The 19,821-nt window shown below is 43.0% G+C and overlaps 1 protein-coding gene across 2 annotated transcripts in view; it reads left to right on the top strand.

The window, feature by feature from the left end:
- Positions 1-19,821, top strand: part of ADGRD2 (adhesion G protein-coupled receptor D2) — a 653,782-nt gene that overhangs the window by 337,478 nt on the left and 296,483 nt on the right. For both annotated transcript variants that reach the window (XM_089665904.1, XM_089665444.1), the window contains exon 18: positions 8,156-8,289. In XM_089665904.1, coding sequence (XP_089522030.1) covers positions 8,156-8,289 — 134 coding nt within the window. The remainder of the gene's footprint in view (positions 1-8,155; positions 8,290-19,821) is intronic.

Genomic DNA, 19,821 nt, shown 5'->3' with positions numbered 1-19,821 from the left:
GAAAAACAGCGTAGGGTCCCCCATCCATACCCGACCCTTATCCGAGCATGCAGCCAGGAAACATAAAAGGGCCACATGCCCTCAAAATAGCAGGTGCTTTGGGGTAGAGGGGCTCCCCCCCAAAGCACCCTGTCCCCATGTTGACGGGGACAAGGGCCTCTTCCCCACAACAAGGGGGTCCCCAGATCCCAGCCCCCCTACGTGAATGAGTATTCACCAACAAAGTGTGAGAAAAAACAACAAATACAACTCCTTTGATAAAAAAAAAAAGACTCCCTCAAAATAAATGTCCCCTGAAGTAGATTTAATGTCAATCACAATGAACGCCAGCTGCCAACCCAAAAAAAAAAAAAAAGAGCTCTGCATCCAAAGAAGGCTCCTACCATCTGACAGTTATTAACTAATGGGCTTGTTAAAGGGGGCTACCAGATTCCATTAAAACCCCCACCAGACCCCCACAATTACTGGGTTGTGGGTAAGAGGCCTTTGTCCCCACCTCATACCCCAAAGCACCCCATGTTAAGAGCATGTGACCGTGTATGGTTTGGGGGGGCACTCTCTCTTCCCCTCAAAATTCGCACCAGACTCAAAGGGGCCTGGTAAGGATTGGGGAGACCCCATGATGTTTTTTTTTTATTTAAACCAACAAGTAGCCTTTCACCAGTCTGGAATTTTCTGGGATTTTTCTGGTCACAATCCAGTCTAGAATCGCTCTCCTACTAAGGGAGGTCATCGAATAGTACAGATTCCCAGCCCCTGAGTGATTAACTACTTGCCAACCGCAGATAGCCGAATGACGCTACACTGCAGCCAGCCAGTTCTGGCAGGGCGTCATATGACGTCCTCCCAGAACGTGCTCTCCTGCACGCCCCCGGTGGCATGCCCCTGGCGATCTCTGTGATCGCTGTGTCCTATGGACACAGCTGATCACGTGATGTGGTAAAAGGCCAATCACAGCGGCCTTTTACCATGTGATCAGCCGTGTCCAATGACACGCTGATCACCGGGAAATGCAATTGCCGGTTCTCGGCTGCACTTTTCTCATGCTGTCAGAGCATGAGGAAAGTACTGCCGAGAACTGGCAGTTGTCAGAGCAGGGATCGGCATCGATCATCAGGGCACTGATGATCAGTGCCCTGATGATCGGTGCCCAGCAGTGCCACCCACCAGTTCCACCCACCTGTGCCCAGCAGTGCGCCCACCTGTGCCCAGCAGTGCGCCCACCTGTACCCAGAAGTGCCATGTACCTGTGCCCAGCAGTGCCACCCACATGTGCCCACCCACCTGTGCCCACCAGTGCCACCCACCAGTGCCCATCAGTGCAGCCCAGCAGTGCTGCCAGTCATTGCCACCAGTCAGTGCCCAGCAGTTGTGCCAGTCAGTGCCCAGCAGTTGCGCCAGTCAATGCCTAGCAGTGCCGCCAGTCAGTGCCACCTATCAGTGCTGCCTATCCGTGCCACCTCATTAGTGCTGCCTATCAGTGCCGCCTATCAGTGTTGCCTATCAGTGCTGCCTATCAGTGCCCATCAGTGCCGTCTATTAGTGCCCATCAGTGCTGCCTCATCAACGCACATCAGTGAAGGAGAAAAATTACCTGTTTAAAAAATGTTATAATAGAAACAAAGAAACTTTTTTTTTTTCAAATTTTTTTGCAATTTTTGTGTATATCACAAAAGTTAAAGTGCCCAGTGGCGATTAAATACCACCAAAAGAAAGCTCTATTTGTGAGAAAAAAATGATAAACATTTCATATGGGTACAATCCTCCATGACCGCGCAATTGTTAATCAAAGTGCGACAGCGCTGAAAGCTGAAAATTGGCCTGGTAAAGAAGGGGGTATAAGTGTCTGGTAGGCAAGTGGTTAAATTAGGCAAAAGTTAGCCTGCAGCCCTGGGCCTGCCTCTCCAACCTGTTCAGATACTGTAGTATCTCTAGGAAGTAGTACACCGGAACAACAGGATGCCGTAGACACCAGACAGACAGGAAGGACAGAATCATTGTAGCAGTAGTATATCTATAAATTAGTGAACCACTGTAAAGTTTATATATATATATATATATATATACACGCTATAGTGCCATTAATAACTAATAGTGCTCTGTGATAACAAACTAATACATACAAAAAATATGTATAGGTGAATCAGAGTGACTTGCGAGCCACAGGTGTGATAATTACTAGAGGATCGCAAACATGAAACACATAACTACAACTGTGTTGGAAATATCTACAAATATATGTTGCGCTTCTAAATACTTCTCAATAAATAATAATTAAATTATTAACATTAAATTATTTCAAATTATGATACAAATAACTAATAAAAGTGTATACATACCAAAGAATATTTAAATAGATAATTTCAGCTAATCAATCTCCTCCAAATAAATATCAAAATAATTCCACATGAAATACTCCTCTAAAAAATTTTTTTCCAAGTGCTCATAAATTATCTATTAGTGACATGATGTACTTACTAATACCCTCAATTTCATTTATATTCATAATACCCTCATTTAATATAATAAAAATAGTGAACCAACTAATAACCCTCAACTAAAACGCATTTAAATGATCCCCCATAAATAAACATAACCAAATGCTCATAAATAATTAGTAGTGATTAGTATGAATCCAAATATCATCAAAATAATAGTCCCGTTGAATAAACAATTGTTTATATATAGTGACTTGGTGCTTGTTGTTCTTCAATTTGTGACTTTTGTGAATCCTTCAAATAGTGAAGATGTGCGCTCACCTCCTTTGATGCCTGCAATTAGGCTATACACGCTTTCGGTTCACTTTCCCTGGAACCTGCTGGACATATACTTTTGCTGGTAAAATTGGGAGATCCTTCCTTTAGGAGTAATGGATGTATCCTCTGGTGGCTGATTATCCCCTCAGGGATTACACACTCCTTTTGTTATCTCAGACCTCCTAATTATCCTCTCCTTGTATTACTCCGCATGCAGGAAGAAATAGAGGACATAGTGCTTTACCTTTTAAAACTTTTTATTCCCCATTGAGTTTAATACTTTCTCATTCTCACCAGCTACACACCATTGGCAGCGGCCATTACCGCAGCTGGGGTGTCTTGGGGGCTGCGACCTGGTTCCTGGCTGCGTCAAGTCCATCCCCACCATCAGGGGTCCTGGTGAAGGGCAGCCTGGGACTTAGACTCCGCGCCCTGAGGGACTTCGGTCTGTTGGTGGTGGTTGTCGTCAGCCAGTGCGTTACCCTGCCACTAGGCCTACCTGTCCGTTCCACAGCCCTGAACTGACATTCTGGCCAGGGGTGTAGATAAGGGGGGTATAACCCCCCCTCCCCCAGAGGAGAGTTGCCAACCATCCCTGCAGCCCTTAAAAATTTCCACTTGCCCATAAGTGGAAATAAGGTGGGGGCGGCGAGCAGCGCCGGGACTAGGGGTGTGTGGGAGGGGCGGCGGTGGAGGTGGTGACAAGCAGCAATCTCCTGTATGGCTTTCAATGAAGCAGCTGGAAGCTGCAGGATGAAGAGGAGAAGTGGCTTTCAGCTGCTTCATTGAAAGCCATACAGGGAGAAAGCTGCTGGTCACCGCCCCCACCGCTGTACAGAACATACCTGATAGTTCAGTTTGCTTTCTGCCCCCCCCCTTTACCTGCACCACTGCTGTGTTCTTCTCACTGCCCAGCCCCTCCCTCCATCCTCCACACCAATAGGAGAAGAGGGGAGAGAGGCTGGATCTGCTCTGCCTACACCTGTGCCTGCCCGCACTCCAGTCCGTTCAGATTCAGTGTGGTCAAGAAACTGAACACAGAGCAGTCGACAACTCTGATTAATCTGACTGAGCACGTGAGTCCAATCTACCTTCCTTCCTTCCACCCACCCCTCCTTTCCACCCTCCCTTCCTTCCTTCCACCCACCCCTCCCTTCCTCCCACCTACCCTCCCTTCCTTCCCCCCTCCCATCTCTTCCTTCCATTCACCCCTTTCTCCCTTCCTCCCACCCACTCCTCTCTTCTTTCCACCCACCCACCCCTCCCTTTTTTCCACCCCTCCCTTTTTTCCACCCCTCCCTTTTTTCCACCCACTCCTTCCCCCCTCCCTTCCTTCCATCCACCCCTTCCTTCCTCCCTTCCTTCCACCCACCCCATCCTTCCTTCCACCCCTCCCCTCCTTCCACCCACCCTCTCTTCCTTCCACCCTCAACTCCTTTCCTTCCCTCCTCCCCTCCCTTCCTTCCATCAACCCTTCCTTCCTCCGTTACTGCCACCCCCTCCCTTCCTCCCACCTCTTCATTCCTTCCTTCCATCCACCCACCCCTCCTTTCCTTCCACCCACCCTTCCCTTCCTTTCTTCCACCCCTCCATTCCTTCCTTCCTTCAAGGGGGAGAAGTTGGTGGTGGTGGGGCAGTGGTAAAAATTCAGCTCAGCTGCGAGCTTAAACCTCCTCCAGAAAAAAAAATATCTACAGCCCTGCTACTGGTAGATCACGATTGACTGATTGCGGATTCGCACCCTACACAGTACCAGGGGCGGACTGACAACTCATGGGGCCCCCGGGCAATAGGGGATCATGGGGCCCCTGTGTCCTTGCCCAAACTCAAAAAAGCCTATGAAAAAGGTACCAGGGGCATCTCATGGGGCCCCCTACTGACCCCGGGCCCTCGGGCAGTGTCCGAGTTTCGAAATGGTCAGTCCGCCTCTACACAGTACACAGCACGGCAGAAAAAGCATTGAGCTTCGGATGTTTTCAGCCCAGGCTGCAAACAGTGTTCAAGACAGCAGCAGCTTTTCCCAATGTATGTAGATTAAAAACGTCCAGCACTTAACCTCCCTGGAGATATTCCCAAGTGTAGCTCAGGGTAAAGTTTCAGCACCACAAGCGGTAATCGCGATCTACACTCGGGAATACCTTGCAGCGTTGCTCCGGGATTCCTTCTGCACTTACCTTCTCCTGCACTCCCTGCGGCGTCCCCGGCAATGTCCTTCCGTGTTCCGTTCCCTGCGACGTCAGGACGTACGGGCACGGAACTGGCGGGAAATTCTAAAAATGTCAAAAAGTGACATTCACTAAATACACTAAAATCACATAGTATAACATTACTGTATCAAAGCATTTCACATACATTTTGTCCCTAGTGCTTTGTCCTGTGCCCTGCCTGTATTTTTACACTTCTTTGTGCCTTGAAACTGAGAAATGTCCATGGCATCCAAAAATCGTCCCCTTAGGTCAAAATCGGTTTTAGACCAGCTAGAGAACAGCGATAGTAAATTAGAACTACTTGCAGAATTGAGTGATGATTCGTGGGGAAATTCGTCATCAGACACTGAAAACGATTTTGCGATTTTTGCTCAATGATGTGCGAACTTGGTGCTATATTTCAAATTTCAGTTTTTTTGGTTTTATTACATTATTGAATTAAATTTATTATTATATTATTATTATTTTTGATTATTTATTAAATTATAATTTATGATTTTGTGTTTCAAATTTTAACATACCCGGGATGTTTACTAGACTCTTGTTCGGACAAATTTCAGTGAGTTATTCCTAAAAATTACAGGCCTTCAATAAAAAAACTACATATTTCCATGCAAAAAAAATTACCGCTTTGAGCACAGAAATACTGACATAATCAGACCGCTAGGGAGGCTACATATATAGAGCTGTTTCTTCAGTCAATCAATAGGTAAGTGTATCCAATGGGTTCAATCTCAAAGATTATTACCAGATTTTCTGACCCCTATACCAATCCATGGGTCTAATAAAGCTTTTTTTATTCCAACATCTCTGTGTCTTCCTTCAACACCCCCTTCCTGTCCAGACCAATTTTTAGCTTTCAGAGCTGTAATTTGAATTACAATTGCACGGCCATGCAACACTGTACCCATATGAAATTTGAATACTTTTTTTGGAGCCATAGAGATTTCTTTTGGTGGTATTTAATCACCACTGGGTTTCTTAATTTTTGTTTTTCTTAGTTTATGTTATAAAATTTGGCAAATAAGTAATTTTTCTTTTTCACTGAGGTGCGCTGATTAGGCTGCACTGATGGACACTGATGAGATGGCAATGATGGGCACTGATGAAGTGGCAATGATGAGCACTGATAAGCTGGCACTGATAAGCTGCAATAATGGTCACTGATTGGCACTGATGGGGCTGCACTGATAATCAGGACATTGATAATCAGTGCCCTTATTATCAGTGTAAATATGCTATGTCACAGGACTGGTGGCTATTGGCTTTCCTTTCCTCAGACAGCATGTAAAGAAAGGAAATGCCTTTGATTACATGGGATCAGCTGTGATTGGACACAGCTGATTACATGGCAAAGAGTTGCTGCGATTGGCCCTTTGCCTTGATTTGTGATCAGACCCAGGGGCACGCAGGGGGGACGTGGATCTGGGAGGAAGTCTATAAACAACTGTGCTGTAGCTATCTTTCAGCTATAGCGCGGGTGGCAAATAGTTAAACCTCTTTACAATCTCTCCAGTACTACTAAATAGAAAAATATCATATAGTGCAGTATCTTTCAAACTATAGTGCAACTTCCATTCTCACATGTGTGCATACCACCATGCACGTGAACCCATCAGTGATCGGTGACTTTGTGATTCCCCTTTAGTCTAAATCCTTATCAAACATAAAAAATCATCATGACTATCAATCCAAATCTCTTCCTCCTGGGGACCATCCCTGATATTCAAATCTTCTTCACACTCAGTGTTACAAGAAAAAATGAAGATTCAGTGGTGCACTATATTCAAAACTCCACTGTTATTCAAATCTTTAATATATTGTGCTCACATTTATTTATTACAGATACTTATATAGCACCATCAATTTACACAGCGCTTTACATATATATTGTACATTCAAATCATTCCCTGCCTTCAAGGAACTTACAATCTAAGGTTCTGAACTCATATTCATACATACACATACTAAGGTCAATTTAGATCTACCAGCGTGTTTTTGGAGTGTGAGAGGAAACCCACACAGGCACAAGGAGAACATGTAAACTCGAGGCAGGTGGTGCCATGGTTGGGATTTGAACCAACGACCCTAGTGCTGCCAGGCAGAAGAGCTAACCATTTAGCCACTAATTCTTACATTCTACATTCTTGTGCTCATAAAAGTACCAAACATATGACCCTCCACAGCGCTCATTGCCCCATGTGCCAAAACATCTGACCCCCAGCAACCCCTATCACATTTACAGTATTGAAAATGTTCACATTGGCAGGCTGTATATAATTTTCATTTACTAAGATGGTGTCACAGGCCCTTCTGGTTCCAGCTGACGTCACTTCCTGACATGTTTCATCTAAATGACTTTCTCAAAGGATACTTTGAGCATTAGAAGTCCTCTTCCCTTATGACTGCTAGCAGTGGGTCCTCTGCAGCTGTAGCTACAACCAATCAGGGCACGGCCCAACCTCCTCTCTCCCTGCAGTTGTCAATTACAGGACAGAAGAGTCAAAGAAATGTCCTTGCTACTGTTTATTTCATCAGTACGTGAGCGATTAAAGAACCCAGCCTAGGGTTGCAAATAAATAGCAGTGAATAATAGTTACAAGATAAAAGTTGTCCCTCTAACCTGTGTCCCTCACTGGACTTCAAGGTGCGATCCCTTACCCTGGCCAAAGAACCTTCGTCATTACACACTCGTGGGTGCACTGGATACCTATAGAACTGCAGTCATGGTGACTAGTGGGTGAAACCATATTGCATGGTGGGGGGTATAGGCAGCTGGCACACCCACAAGTGTTGGATATGGAAGATCCATTGGCTAGAATATCTCTGAAAGAGAGCAAATATCATTGAAGTCATTGGAGGGGAGGCTGGTAAGTAAGATTACTCTACTTTTTCAAGCGTTTTTTTAACACTTTGTTTTTTTTTTTGCTAAACACATTACAGCAATATGCCAGTAAAAAAAACCCCCCAAAAAACAGATGCATTCAAACATGTATAAAACACAAATGAAAACATTTTACCCCAGAATGCCTTATTAGGAAGATTGGCTTCAATGCAAGTATAATTTTTTGGCTAATTTACAAGCAATTCTAAATTGTAACCTTATTGTATGTTTAATGCAGAACAGTAAGGTTTCTCTGTCTTTCCTAATCTTATCTACTGCTGAAAAATCTGTTATCTCCTCTTCTGCAGGTCTTCCAGTCATTATTGTAATCGTGACCTTGGCAACCTCTTTGAATAAATATGTGGCAGACAGTCACTGCTGGCTAAACATTCAGACTGACATAATCTGGGCATTTGTGGGTCCTGTTCTTTTCATCTTAACGGTATGTATTTGTTATTCAACATCTACCTGTTGATGCTCAGTATTTGCATTTAGTATAGACAGCAAAGAGGCCAAGCTGCATTGCCTTGTAAAATAAAATAGAATATACTCTTAAACATTACCTTGGCTTACAAAGCCATATTAAGAGAAATGTTTAATTACCTTAACTGCAAGTGTATACCATGTTTTTTTTAATCTTTACAAATCATTCCATATTTAGGTTTCTTAGAAAGATATATTTTACCCATTTTTCACATTGCAAAAAAATTAGTTCATTATGTTTGGACTGCTAAATCATATTTTGTACTTTTCATATTTTACACTGCCATACATGTACTATATGGTTCTATGATTAGAAGAAAATACAGGTGCATCTCAATAAATTAGAATATCAAAAAGTTATTTTTTTTCAATAATTCAGCAATTCTATTGCCCCCAGCATTGGGGCATCTCATGGTGACTGTTTACCTTCTTTTAGTTGTTTTATTTTGTTCTCTAGCTCATTATTTCATATGGATTTAGAGTACTCTTGGCTCGGTTCTTGTCAGATTGGTGGGGATGAGGACCTGTTGAGTTATTGCCCTAACCTTCCTTCCAGGAGCTGACTCTTGAGGTCTTGTACAGTATGTTGACAGGTCCAGGGGCGGACTGATCATTTGGAAACTTGGGCACTGCCCGAGGGCCCGGGGTCAGTAGGGGGCCCCATGAGATGCCCATGGTACCTTTTTCATAGGCTTTTTTGAGTTTGGGCAAGGACACAGGGGCCCCATGATCCCCTATTGCCTGGGGGCCCCTTGAGTTGTCAGTCCGCCCCTGGACAGGTCATATGATACTGCACCCTCCTAGGAGTCTGGGTACCTTCTATAGTCCTCACTTACTCCCCACCTAGGCCTTGCTCCCACATGTGGTTTCCCGGTTGGGGTGTGTGTATGTGTCTTTGGTATTGCTCACCATACCTTTCTGTTCTTCTTGTTGTATTCTTAACATCCCCCCTCCCTCATCTTCTGTGAATCTCCTTGTGAGTTCTTTGACCACTTATAACATTAGCTGCTTACTGGAGAAAAAGACCCCACTATAAGAGGTCTGCAATGTTCATAAATACCAGAGGGCCCTAATAAAGGGCATATCACCATTAATAACTGCACTATATGGCCAAACGTATTGGGATGCCTGCCTTTACATGCACATGATCTCTAATGGCATCTCAGTCTTAGTCCGTAGGTTTGAATATTGAGTTGGCACACTCTTTTCAGCTATAACAGCTTCAACTCTTCTGGGAAGGCTGTCCACAAGGTTTAGAAGTTTGTCTATGGGAATATTTGACCATTCTTCCAGAAGCACATTTGTGAGGTCAGTCAGTGATGTCAGACGAGAAGGCCTGGCTCGCAGTCTCTGCTCTAATTCATTCCAAAAGGTGTTCTGTCAGGTTGAGGTGCAGGCCAGTTAAGTTCCTCCACCCCAAACTTGCTCATCCATGTCTTTATGGACCTTGCTTGTGCACTGGTTCACAGTCATGTTGGAACAGGAAGGGGCCATCACCAAACTGTTACCACAAAGTTGGAAGCATGAAATTGTCTAAAATGTCTTGGTATGCTGACACCTTAAGTGTTCTCTTCACTGGAACTACAGGGCCAACCCCAACCCCTGAGAAACAACCCTACACCATAATCCGCCCTCCGCCCAAACTTTACACTTGACACAATGCAGTCAGGCAAATACCTTCTCCTAGCAACCGCCAAACCCAGACACATCCTTTAGATTGCCAGATAGAGAAGCGTGATTCATCACTCTAGAGAACACGTCTCCAGTCCTCTAGAGTCCAGTGGCAGCATGCTTTGCACCACTGCATCTGACGCTTTGCATTGCACTTGGTGATGTAAGGCTTGGATGCAGCTGCTCAGCCATGGAAACCCATTCAAGTAGCTCTCTACACACTGTTGTGCTAATCTGAAGGCCACATGAAGTTTGGAGGACTTTAGCTATTAACTCTGCAGACAACTGGTGACTTCTGCGCACTGTGCACTTCATCATGCGCTGACCCCGCATTGTCATTTTACATGGCCCACCACTTAGTGGCTGAGTTGCTGTTGTTCCCAGTTGCATCCACTTTGTTATAATACCACTAACAGTTGACTGCAATATTTAGTAGCAAGGAAATTTCATGGATGGACTTATTGTACAGGTGGCAACCTATCACAGTACCACGCTTGAATTCATTGAGCTCCTGGGAGCGAACCATTCTTTCACAAATGTTTGTGGAAGCAGTCTGGATGCCTAGGTGCATTATTTTAAACACCTGTGGCCATGGAGGTGATTTGAACACCTGAATCAAGTGATTTTACGAAAAGGGAAACCCTCTAGATGTCGCCACACATCCATGACAAGACATAAAGCAATTGGTGCCGTGTGTCTACTCAATATTTACCACTATTATATACAGTAGCTACCCTCCTGGACCAAGGACGAATACAGACATCAAGAGTTTTAAAGTTAGGAAAGGATACTCAAAAGGTTGCTACTTAAGCCGATGATATGATATTTTTCATCACACAACTGGGAACCACCCAATTTTTTGCATTAACTTTGACACTACGCATCTCTCTCAATATATAAGATTAATGTAGGGAAGTCTGAAGCAATGAATATTCTTCAGACTTCCCTACATAAATAGACTTCCCTATATAAAACATCCCCTCATCCAGGCTGAGAACCATTCAAGCAAATTTCCCATTCACATGGGTGTCTGGCAAAATTCAGTATCTGGGTGTCAACATGACATCATCTACAGCAGATATTTTCAAAGAAAATTTCCCATCTTTATTGGCATTGATCCACTCAGATTTAAAACACTGGAATTCCCAATCCTTTACTTGGTTTGGAAGGAATAACATTCTAAAAATGAATATTCTCCCCAGGCTTTTGTACCTTCTACAAACCCTCCCAGTCCACATTTCTAGGGCCTTCCTCCGCTCAGTCAATGCAAAGTTCATTAACTTATTTTGGTCATATGGGGCTAGGAGAATTTCCTATTGAATATTTTCTCTTCCTAAAACTGGGGGGGGGGGGTATGGGATTCCCTGCCACCTTTAAATTCAAACAGTGGACATGAGTAGAGCCCTCAATTGGCTCAAATGTGGGGCCTTTAACCATTGGGTGGGCCTAGAGCAGGACGTGGCTCCTCTTCCCTTGCAAACGTTACCTTGGCAATTCCCCTTACACTTACTTACACTCCCTCTGTAGTTAAAGTGCATCCAATAATAGGTAATGCCTTGGCAAAAATATATAATATAATAAAGCGAGTGCTCCTTATATGTGAATGAATGGATAAGCAGCTAAAGCACTAAAGGAGATCACAACCGCCTTACGTTTAGATAATAAATATAAAGTGCAGCGCTGAAAATGTCAAACCAACAGTTCGTTCAAAAATGTTTGTGCAATTGATAAAGCGACAACCAGGTAGTAACACAGCTGTGAAAGATCCAGTAGAAATGACAGAAATGCGCACTCACCGACCGCGCATAGGAAATGCGCATATGTATTGAGGTCAGCAGGTGTCATTTCCCTCAAGAAGGGGTATCATCAAGCGATGGTCTGCTGGACTCAGAGGACCTCCTCAAGATCAGGGTGCACAATCCGGGTGAAGTCTCCCTCCTCTGGATATAGTATGCAGTGAAGGCTGTGTATGCTGGTCTGGTAACCCCTCAGTAAGGGGAAAGAGATGGGAGAATACCCATAGTGTAGAATTTCAAACTTTATTTGTAGTAGACTAATATAAAGCAGGTCAGTAACAACACTGGCAAAGCCAGAAAATACAAGCTGAAAAAGGTGATACAGACCTAAAGTAAAATGGCCGCCAGACCTCCTCGTGGTCTGGGCGGCAATAAAGAGTCACAAGCTGTCAGCTCCTCCTAAGGCCTTTCGTGCTAAGGCACATCTTCAGAGGGGAGGCTAACTTGGCAAGGTTATCGAAAGTGGGGCGCATCTTGTCCCCCACCGCTGGTACATCGGGGATGACAAGTGCCATTGGCTCCACTAGTTTCTCCCTTGGTATCTCATGCAGAACAATGCTTCAGGCTACTCTTAGTTGCAAACCAATTTCGACTTCAGACCGAAGTAAGTGGACATCTATTCCAGATATTCAATCCATAACTCCTCCATTGTCATTCTGGGAGGCACTTCAAATCAAACACTTTCTTTCATCCATTAAACCATACACTGTCAATGAGCAGTACTCTCTCTTCGATAATTACTTCTCTGATGTGTCCCCTCTCCAGCATCCTGTCTTGGAGTCATAAGTCTCTTTTGAATCCAGATGAAGGTTTTTTTCTGTCATTCAGTAAATGGGAGTCCAATCTCAGCCTTACCTTAATGGAGGAACAGAGGGACCATATTTTATTCTTTGCGCAGAGTGCAAGGAACTGGATATAAATTGTTGACCAGATGGTACAGGGTGCCCGCCTTTGTAAACAAAATGTTCTCAACTGCATCGCCAGTGTGTTGGAGGTGTCTGCAGGGACATGGGTTTCTCTTTCACATTTTTTGGCAGTGCCCATTGAATAGGTTCATTTTGGGAAAGTGTGCACAAGGTAGTATTTGAACTCACAGATATTCAGCTTAAAAATCACCCTAAGGTATTCTTGTTGCACTTAACACTGATACCCAAATGCAGCTATTAAAACTGTGTTTTATTCATCTGATAAACGCAGATAGAGTCTGTATATCCCAAAGGTGAAAATGTACGGAGCCTCCCTTGACAGGCCATAGGTTCTCTCAGGTAGATCTCCACCTTTCAAAGATTGTCTACCCCTGCCCTAATCACCCCGTGTACACAGAACATTTTTTTGGAAACACACTCTCCATTACTTTTACATCATTACCTCATATTTTTCTGTGGGATAGAATGCTACAGGATTCAGTGCAGTGTGATGCATCCCACACCCTACTCTCCCAACCAAACCCCCTCCCTGGTTGGTATCAGGAAGAGGGGGGCTGCAGTTTGACACCTTTGCTCTGGACACTGAATGTTGAAGCATGTCTAGCTTCAACAATGAAAATTAGAACTTTGCCATCCATAACCATTTTAACTTGTATGGAGAGCGGGAAACACACAGTATCTCACCTTAATCAAGCCATTCCATTACTATCTATTTGGCTTTTTTTTTGGCTTATGAAAATAAATATGGGGTGCATCATGCTTATTTAGAAAACTTGCGGAGGCATCATCAAAAAAAGGAGGAGGTCATAAAAAATCCAAACCAAGGTGCCATATATTACCATATTATAGGCCTATACATAAGCCTATACACTAAGAATAATTTGGTGGATACAAAGCACTAATTTGCACTAATTTAATTTGTATAATAGAAAAAAAACCTTTAAATTTGTATATTTATGTATTTTAATTTCATTACGTTTTGGTTCTATGGTAACACTGCACCTCCAATGCTCCTGAGGAATGGGGTATTCGCAAAACATGTTGAGTAAGCATGTTGCGCAATGACAAGCAAGATGGTGTTACCCCCCCCCCCCCAGTATATGGTTTTGTGTAAATTTTGATCATAAGTACACTATCATTAATAGGGGTAGTTCCTCCAAATAGTTTGATGCATGAGCAGTAATGTGTGATTGTTTTCATGCAAATGCATTTCTTTTACATTTTGTACAATAAAATATGATAATTTATATTTTATGGTTGTGATACCTATAAAATCCATATTTTTTCACACTATTCAATCATTTTATAACAATGTTCTAACGAAGAAGACCCAGACCTTGAATTATAGCAGCACTGAGAACATGATTGACTACATCACGGCAGTACATGCCCATTTTCCCCTGTTTTTTATTTTTTAATGATCCTGCAAGTACAGAAAAATGTCCGTTTATCTCCTAGAAATGCTCCTAATTTCTACTTGTGGAATTACAAGACTGGATTTTAACCCTGACCAGTTGACTATTGTTAAACTACTGAATATTGCTGATTCCTAACATTTCTAAAGCTGCATTCACACTCAGCTTTTCAGAAGCGCACTACAAATGCATGTCATGGTTCCAATGCCATTAATTGTTACTGATACCTCATGCATGGGTAGCAGATGTGTGTTTTGCAAGGCGCCTACAAATGTGCCAAAATGCACTTAGGATCACCAATATGGGTCCAAACGTTTTAATGAACAATCACATAGTTACAGCAAGGCAACGTTTCAGAGTCTTGCAGGACCCCTTCATCAGGCATATGACGTTTCCACCCTACGTGTTTCGTCATAGATGGCATCGCCCCTGACGATGCCTTCTATCATGAAACGCGTAGGATGAAGCTACATCCTCTGACGTCATCATGCCATGTACCGCGGCCATTTTGTCGATTGGAAACAATAACAAATTCAGATGCTTTTTTCTACTGCTGATTTGTAAGTGCATTTCTTTTTTGAAACATTGCATTATCTTACTACTATGCCATGAGGAACCTTTGTTTCTTTTTACATGAATTATGTTTATTGAAGTATAACATTCATGTTATAAACTGTGGAGTTGCCTTTTGGTGGAGAAGCCTTATGGCCCTATATTTCCATCTTTATCTTGCGGCCACTATTTGGAGTACAACTTCTGTGGTGTGAGCTGTGGAAGTGCCTCTAGGTCGAGAAGAGATATGGACCCATCCTTCCATTTGACCGTCTGTATATGCTGTGTTAGACCACATGACCTGTGGTCTTACCCTCTGGTAAGAGGCTGTGTATGGTGTTGGTGGAGGATTTCTTCTCTCCCTCTTTGAGACAACTCATCACTTTTTTTCCAGTTATGTGATTTATGGAAGATTCAGTCACAATTTAAGGACTTTTTTCTTTTAGGACTTTCTTTTGATTTCATTACATACTAATTGTGAGAGATTACGGGAGACAATACAGCGACAATACAGTTCAATACAAGAGGGCTATGAGGGCCCTGCTCCTTGGAGCCTACAATCTAAGATATATATATATATATATATATATATATATATATATATATATATATATATATATATATATATATATATTGTGACAGTGTGGTGGTCTGTCACCCTGGATTCTCAACAAGGCAGGTTGAGGGGCTCCAGGGTAAAGGTTTGATACGGAGGAAAGTGGCTTTTCACTTTCCTCCTTTGTTTGTAAGGTCTGTTTTGGGATCTGGAGCCTGGAGATTTCAAAGAGATCTGGGAGGGATGAAATCTCCAATCCTGGGACCAGGTTTTGGGAATGGCCAGGAGACTGATTGCACAGGTGTGTGCAGGCCTTTAGAGAGAGTCAGGACCAGGGTTCTGGGCTCCACCCCGGCAGCTAGGAGTCAGCAGGGCTCCACCCCGGCAGCTAGGAGTCAGCAGGGCCCCACCCTGGCAGATAGGAGTCAGGTGGGCTTCAGCTAGGAGAGGTGGGAGCCAAAAGCAGCAAGGGGCTGCTAGAGACTAGCTGTGTGCTAGTGGCCAGCGGTGTGCAAGAGCCGTGTCTAGAAGAAGTCTGCAGGAGGCAGACATCAAGCTCAGTATAAGCCAGGAGGCTGAATTTTGTTTTGTGGATGATCAATACCCCTGTGTGGGAAACTTCTGTTATTTGAACTTTCTTGTAAATAAAAGTGGGCAAAAAAGCCCTTAAAAGAAGCGAGTTGCTGTGTGCTTTGAAGAAGCTCTACCACGTTGAAGCGAGTTCCCACAATATATATATAAATATAAAAGTGAAATAGGATGATGAATCCTACTTAGGCTGGAGAATAGAACAGAAGGAGATGGAAAGTAAAATAGAAAGTAGAAAATAAAGGTATAGAATATAAAAATAGAAGAGAAAATAGAATAGGATAGAAATTAAAAACAGAACAGATAACAATAGAATAGAATAGAAAAGAAAATGATAGAATAGAATTGAAAAAAAAGCAGAACAGACTAGAATATAATAAAATAGAACAACCATATCTTCTGAAATTCAAATTTCGAATTGATTTTAAAACAACTAGTATACGAAACAAATCTATATACATATACAGTGGGGCAAAAAAGTATTTAGTCAGCCACCAATTGTGCAAGTTCTCCCACTTAAAAAGATGAGAGAGGCCTGTAATTGGCATCATAGGTAGACCTCAACTATGAGAGACAAAATGAGAAAACAAATCCAAACAATCACATTGGCTGATTTGGAAAGAATTTATTTGCAAATTATGGTGGAAAATAATTATTTGGTCACCTACAAACAAGCAAGATTTCTGGCTCTCACAGACCTGTACCTTCTTCTTTAAGAGGCTCCTCTGTCCTGCACTCATTACCTGTATCAATGGCACCTGTTTGAACTTGTTATCAGTATAAAAGACACCTGACCACAACCTCAAACAGTCACACTCCAAACTCCACTATGGTGAAGACCAAAGAGCTGTCGAAGGACACCAGAAACAAAATTGTAGACCTGCACCAGGCTGGGAAGACTGAATCTGCAATAGGCAAGCAGCTTGGTGTGAACAAATCAACTGTGGGAGCAATAATTAGAAAATGGAAGACATACAAGACCACTGATAATCTCCCTCAATCTGGGGCTCCACGCAAGATCTCACCCCGTGGGGTCAAAATGATCACAAGAACGGTGAGCAAAAATCCCAGGACCACACGGGGGGACCTAGTGAATGACCTGCAGAGAGCTGGTACCAACGTAACAAAGGCTACCATCAGTAACACACTACGCCGCCAGGGACTCAGATCCTGCAGTGCCAGACGTGTCCCCCTGCTTAAGCCAGTACATGTCCGTGCCCGTCTGAAGTTTGCTAGAGAGCATTTGGATGATCCAGAAGAGGATTGGGAGAATGTCATATGGTCAGATGAAACCAAAATAGAACTGTTCGGTAGAAACACAACTCGTCATGTTTGGAGGAGAGAGAATGCTGAGTTGCATCCAAAGAACACCATACCTACTGTGAAACATGGGGGTGGCAACATTATACTTTGGGGCTGTTTCTCCGCAAAGGGACCAGGACAACTGATCCATGTACAGGACAGAATGAATGGGACCATGTATCGTGAGATTTTGAGTGCAAACCTCCTTCCATCAGCAAGGGCATTGAAGATGAAACGTGGCTGGGTCTTCCAACATGACAATGATCCCAAACATACCGCCCGGGCAACAAAGGAGTGGCTTCGTAAGAAGTATTTCAAGGTCCTGGAGTGGCCTAGCCAGTCTCCAGATCTCAACCCCATAGAAAACCTTTGGAGGGAGTTGAAAGTCCCTGTTGCCCAGTGACAGCCCCAAAACATCACTGTTCTAGAGGAGATCTGCATGGAGGAATGGGCCAACATACCAACAACAGTGTGTGCTAACCTTGTGAAGACTTACAGGAAACGTTTGACCTCTGTCATTGCCAACAAAGGATATACAACAAAGTATTGAGATGAACTTTTGATATTGACCAAATACTTATTTTCCACCATAATTTGCAAATAAATTCTTTCCAAATCAGCCAATGAGATTGTCTGGATTTGTTTTCTCATTTTGTCTCTCATAGTTGAGGTCTACCTATGATGCCAATTACAGGCCTCTCTCATCTTTGTAAGTGGGAGAACTTGCACAATTGGTGGCTGACTAAATACTTTTTTGCCCCACTGTATCTAAGATCACACCTTTTTATTCATTTTAAATAGAGAAGGGAACAATTCAAACCACTTTTTTAATCATCTGTGTTCCATTGGGAAGCTTTCCATTCCCTATGCATCCTGACCTGTAGACACAATAAGAAATGAGAAACATTCTCTTCTAATTGAGAGAATACCTTTCTTGCCAGAAAAATTGTTTCCACTGGAATATGTCCCTTTTATTTCTGTTCTAGTGACTCAAAATTTAGAATATTATTCTAATTCTAGTTATTGTGATAATGGTCACTGTGACGATCGCTGCGTCTGACCCCAGCCCTTCTCACCAAACTCGTCACCAAAGGACTAGCCATTCTAAAACCGCGCTGTCACGTGCCTAACAATGCCACGCCCAGCTGCACCCTGCACACAGATTTTCCAGCTAATGGACCACAACCGGTGTACCTGTAGCCTGCGAGCGATTGTTACTGGGTCAGGTTAATTACGCAATTAACCCTTCACACTGCCACCACCTACTTTTTGTACAGAGAAAGAGGAAACTCGGCAATATCAGCAATAACACTATGATGTTTGAATAATCGTCGGTATACCACTGTCACCGCAGGCAGAGATATACCGAAGTTTAAAACACACACACAGTAGCGTTCTTCAGAGGCAGGGGTGCTTAGTTTGCATTAAAGAGCTTTAGAAACAGTTCAACACTTTCAGAAAGTAAGATTTATTACTAAAAGGTCAAAAGGGTGCAATAAAAATATTTACAGAAAAAGATGTAGCCAATATATATAAAAATACAGAGAACAATAGCACAGCTAAGAGATAACAGAAAGAAATTTAGATAGATAAAGTACTTGCCGTCAGCCTGGGTTAAGCAGATGAGGTTTCAGAGCAAAAGGGCCGTCTCCCAAGTGGGTTCCGATGTTAAAAAGGAAGAATTCTTCAACCTCAACTCAGCTTAGCTTAGCTTAGCTTAGCTTTTTCTAGGAACTCCACAGGGTGTATCCCTGAAGCAGAGAACCAATCTCCTCATTTGGGGAGGGGGTTGTGTAGGCGGGGAGCTCAGGCAATGACCAAAGCCTTCCCAAATTATACTATGGCCAATAACTTTTCCTAGGTACATATAACATTCTATCCACGAGTAGATTAATACCCAGAATCATCTGCTGAACGGTTAGATATGAAATATGACACACCTGCTTAAATGGTTAAGGAGATATAATTTTCTGCTTTCCTGTATATGTCAGATAGAGGGTGTCATGTATCAGGCGATTTGTATTAAAGTGAGCCATCCGAATATGTGCTCCATGTTTGTGTAATTATTTCCTATTTGGAGATATAAAATTATATGGAAAACTGGGTTTTAAAATGTAAGTTTGTTTTTACGACTACCTGGAATGCCTTTGAGCTCAGTGAAGGACTTGATTTGTGCCTTTACGATATCCCAGATTGAGAAGTTAACAGACATCTAGGCCCCAGCTCGGCTGGGGGTTTTATAGCCATGACTCCCTCCCAATGAGTTTGCTGCCTGTGATCTCTGCAACAAACAGACCACATGTCACTCAACAGAGAGGGAGGGGCGTTGTCTGAGGAATCTGATTTGGGAGAGAGAAATACAATATGGAGGGGTTTGAAGCAAAATGGATGACCGCGTCCATCTCTGTGGGCATGATTGCTACAGTCACTAGGACAGATAGAGGGTGAACCTTTCCAGGGGGGTGCAGACCACAATAAAAACCTAAATGGGTTCTAACCTTTCTCTGCTCCATCAATAAATAAAAAAGTGTGCTTTAGATACACGTTAAGGATTGGATTTGTAGTACCTTTATATATGCTGATTCTAATCTGTATCAATATATATTTGTTCCCTTAAAGGGGAAGCATAGAAATAAGCACTTTTTTTTCATTGTGATTGGTCTAAAGTGGCTGTGTGCTATGCTT

The sequence above is a fragment of the Staurois parvus genome, unplaced genomic scaffold (assembly GCF_062004578.1).
Source record: "Staurois parvus isolate SC_StPar_1 unplaced genomic scaffold, SC_StPar_1.0 ptg000002l, whole genome shotgun sequence".
Lineage (NCBI taxonomy): Eukaryota > Metazoa > Chordata > Amphibia > Anura > Ranidae > Staurois > Staurois parvus.
This window is presented reverse-complemented; position numbering and strand designations above follow the sequence as displayed.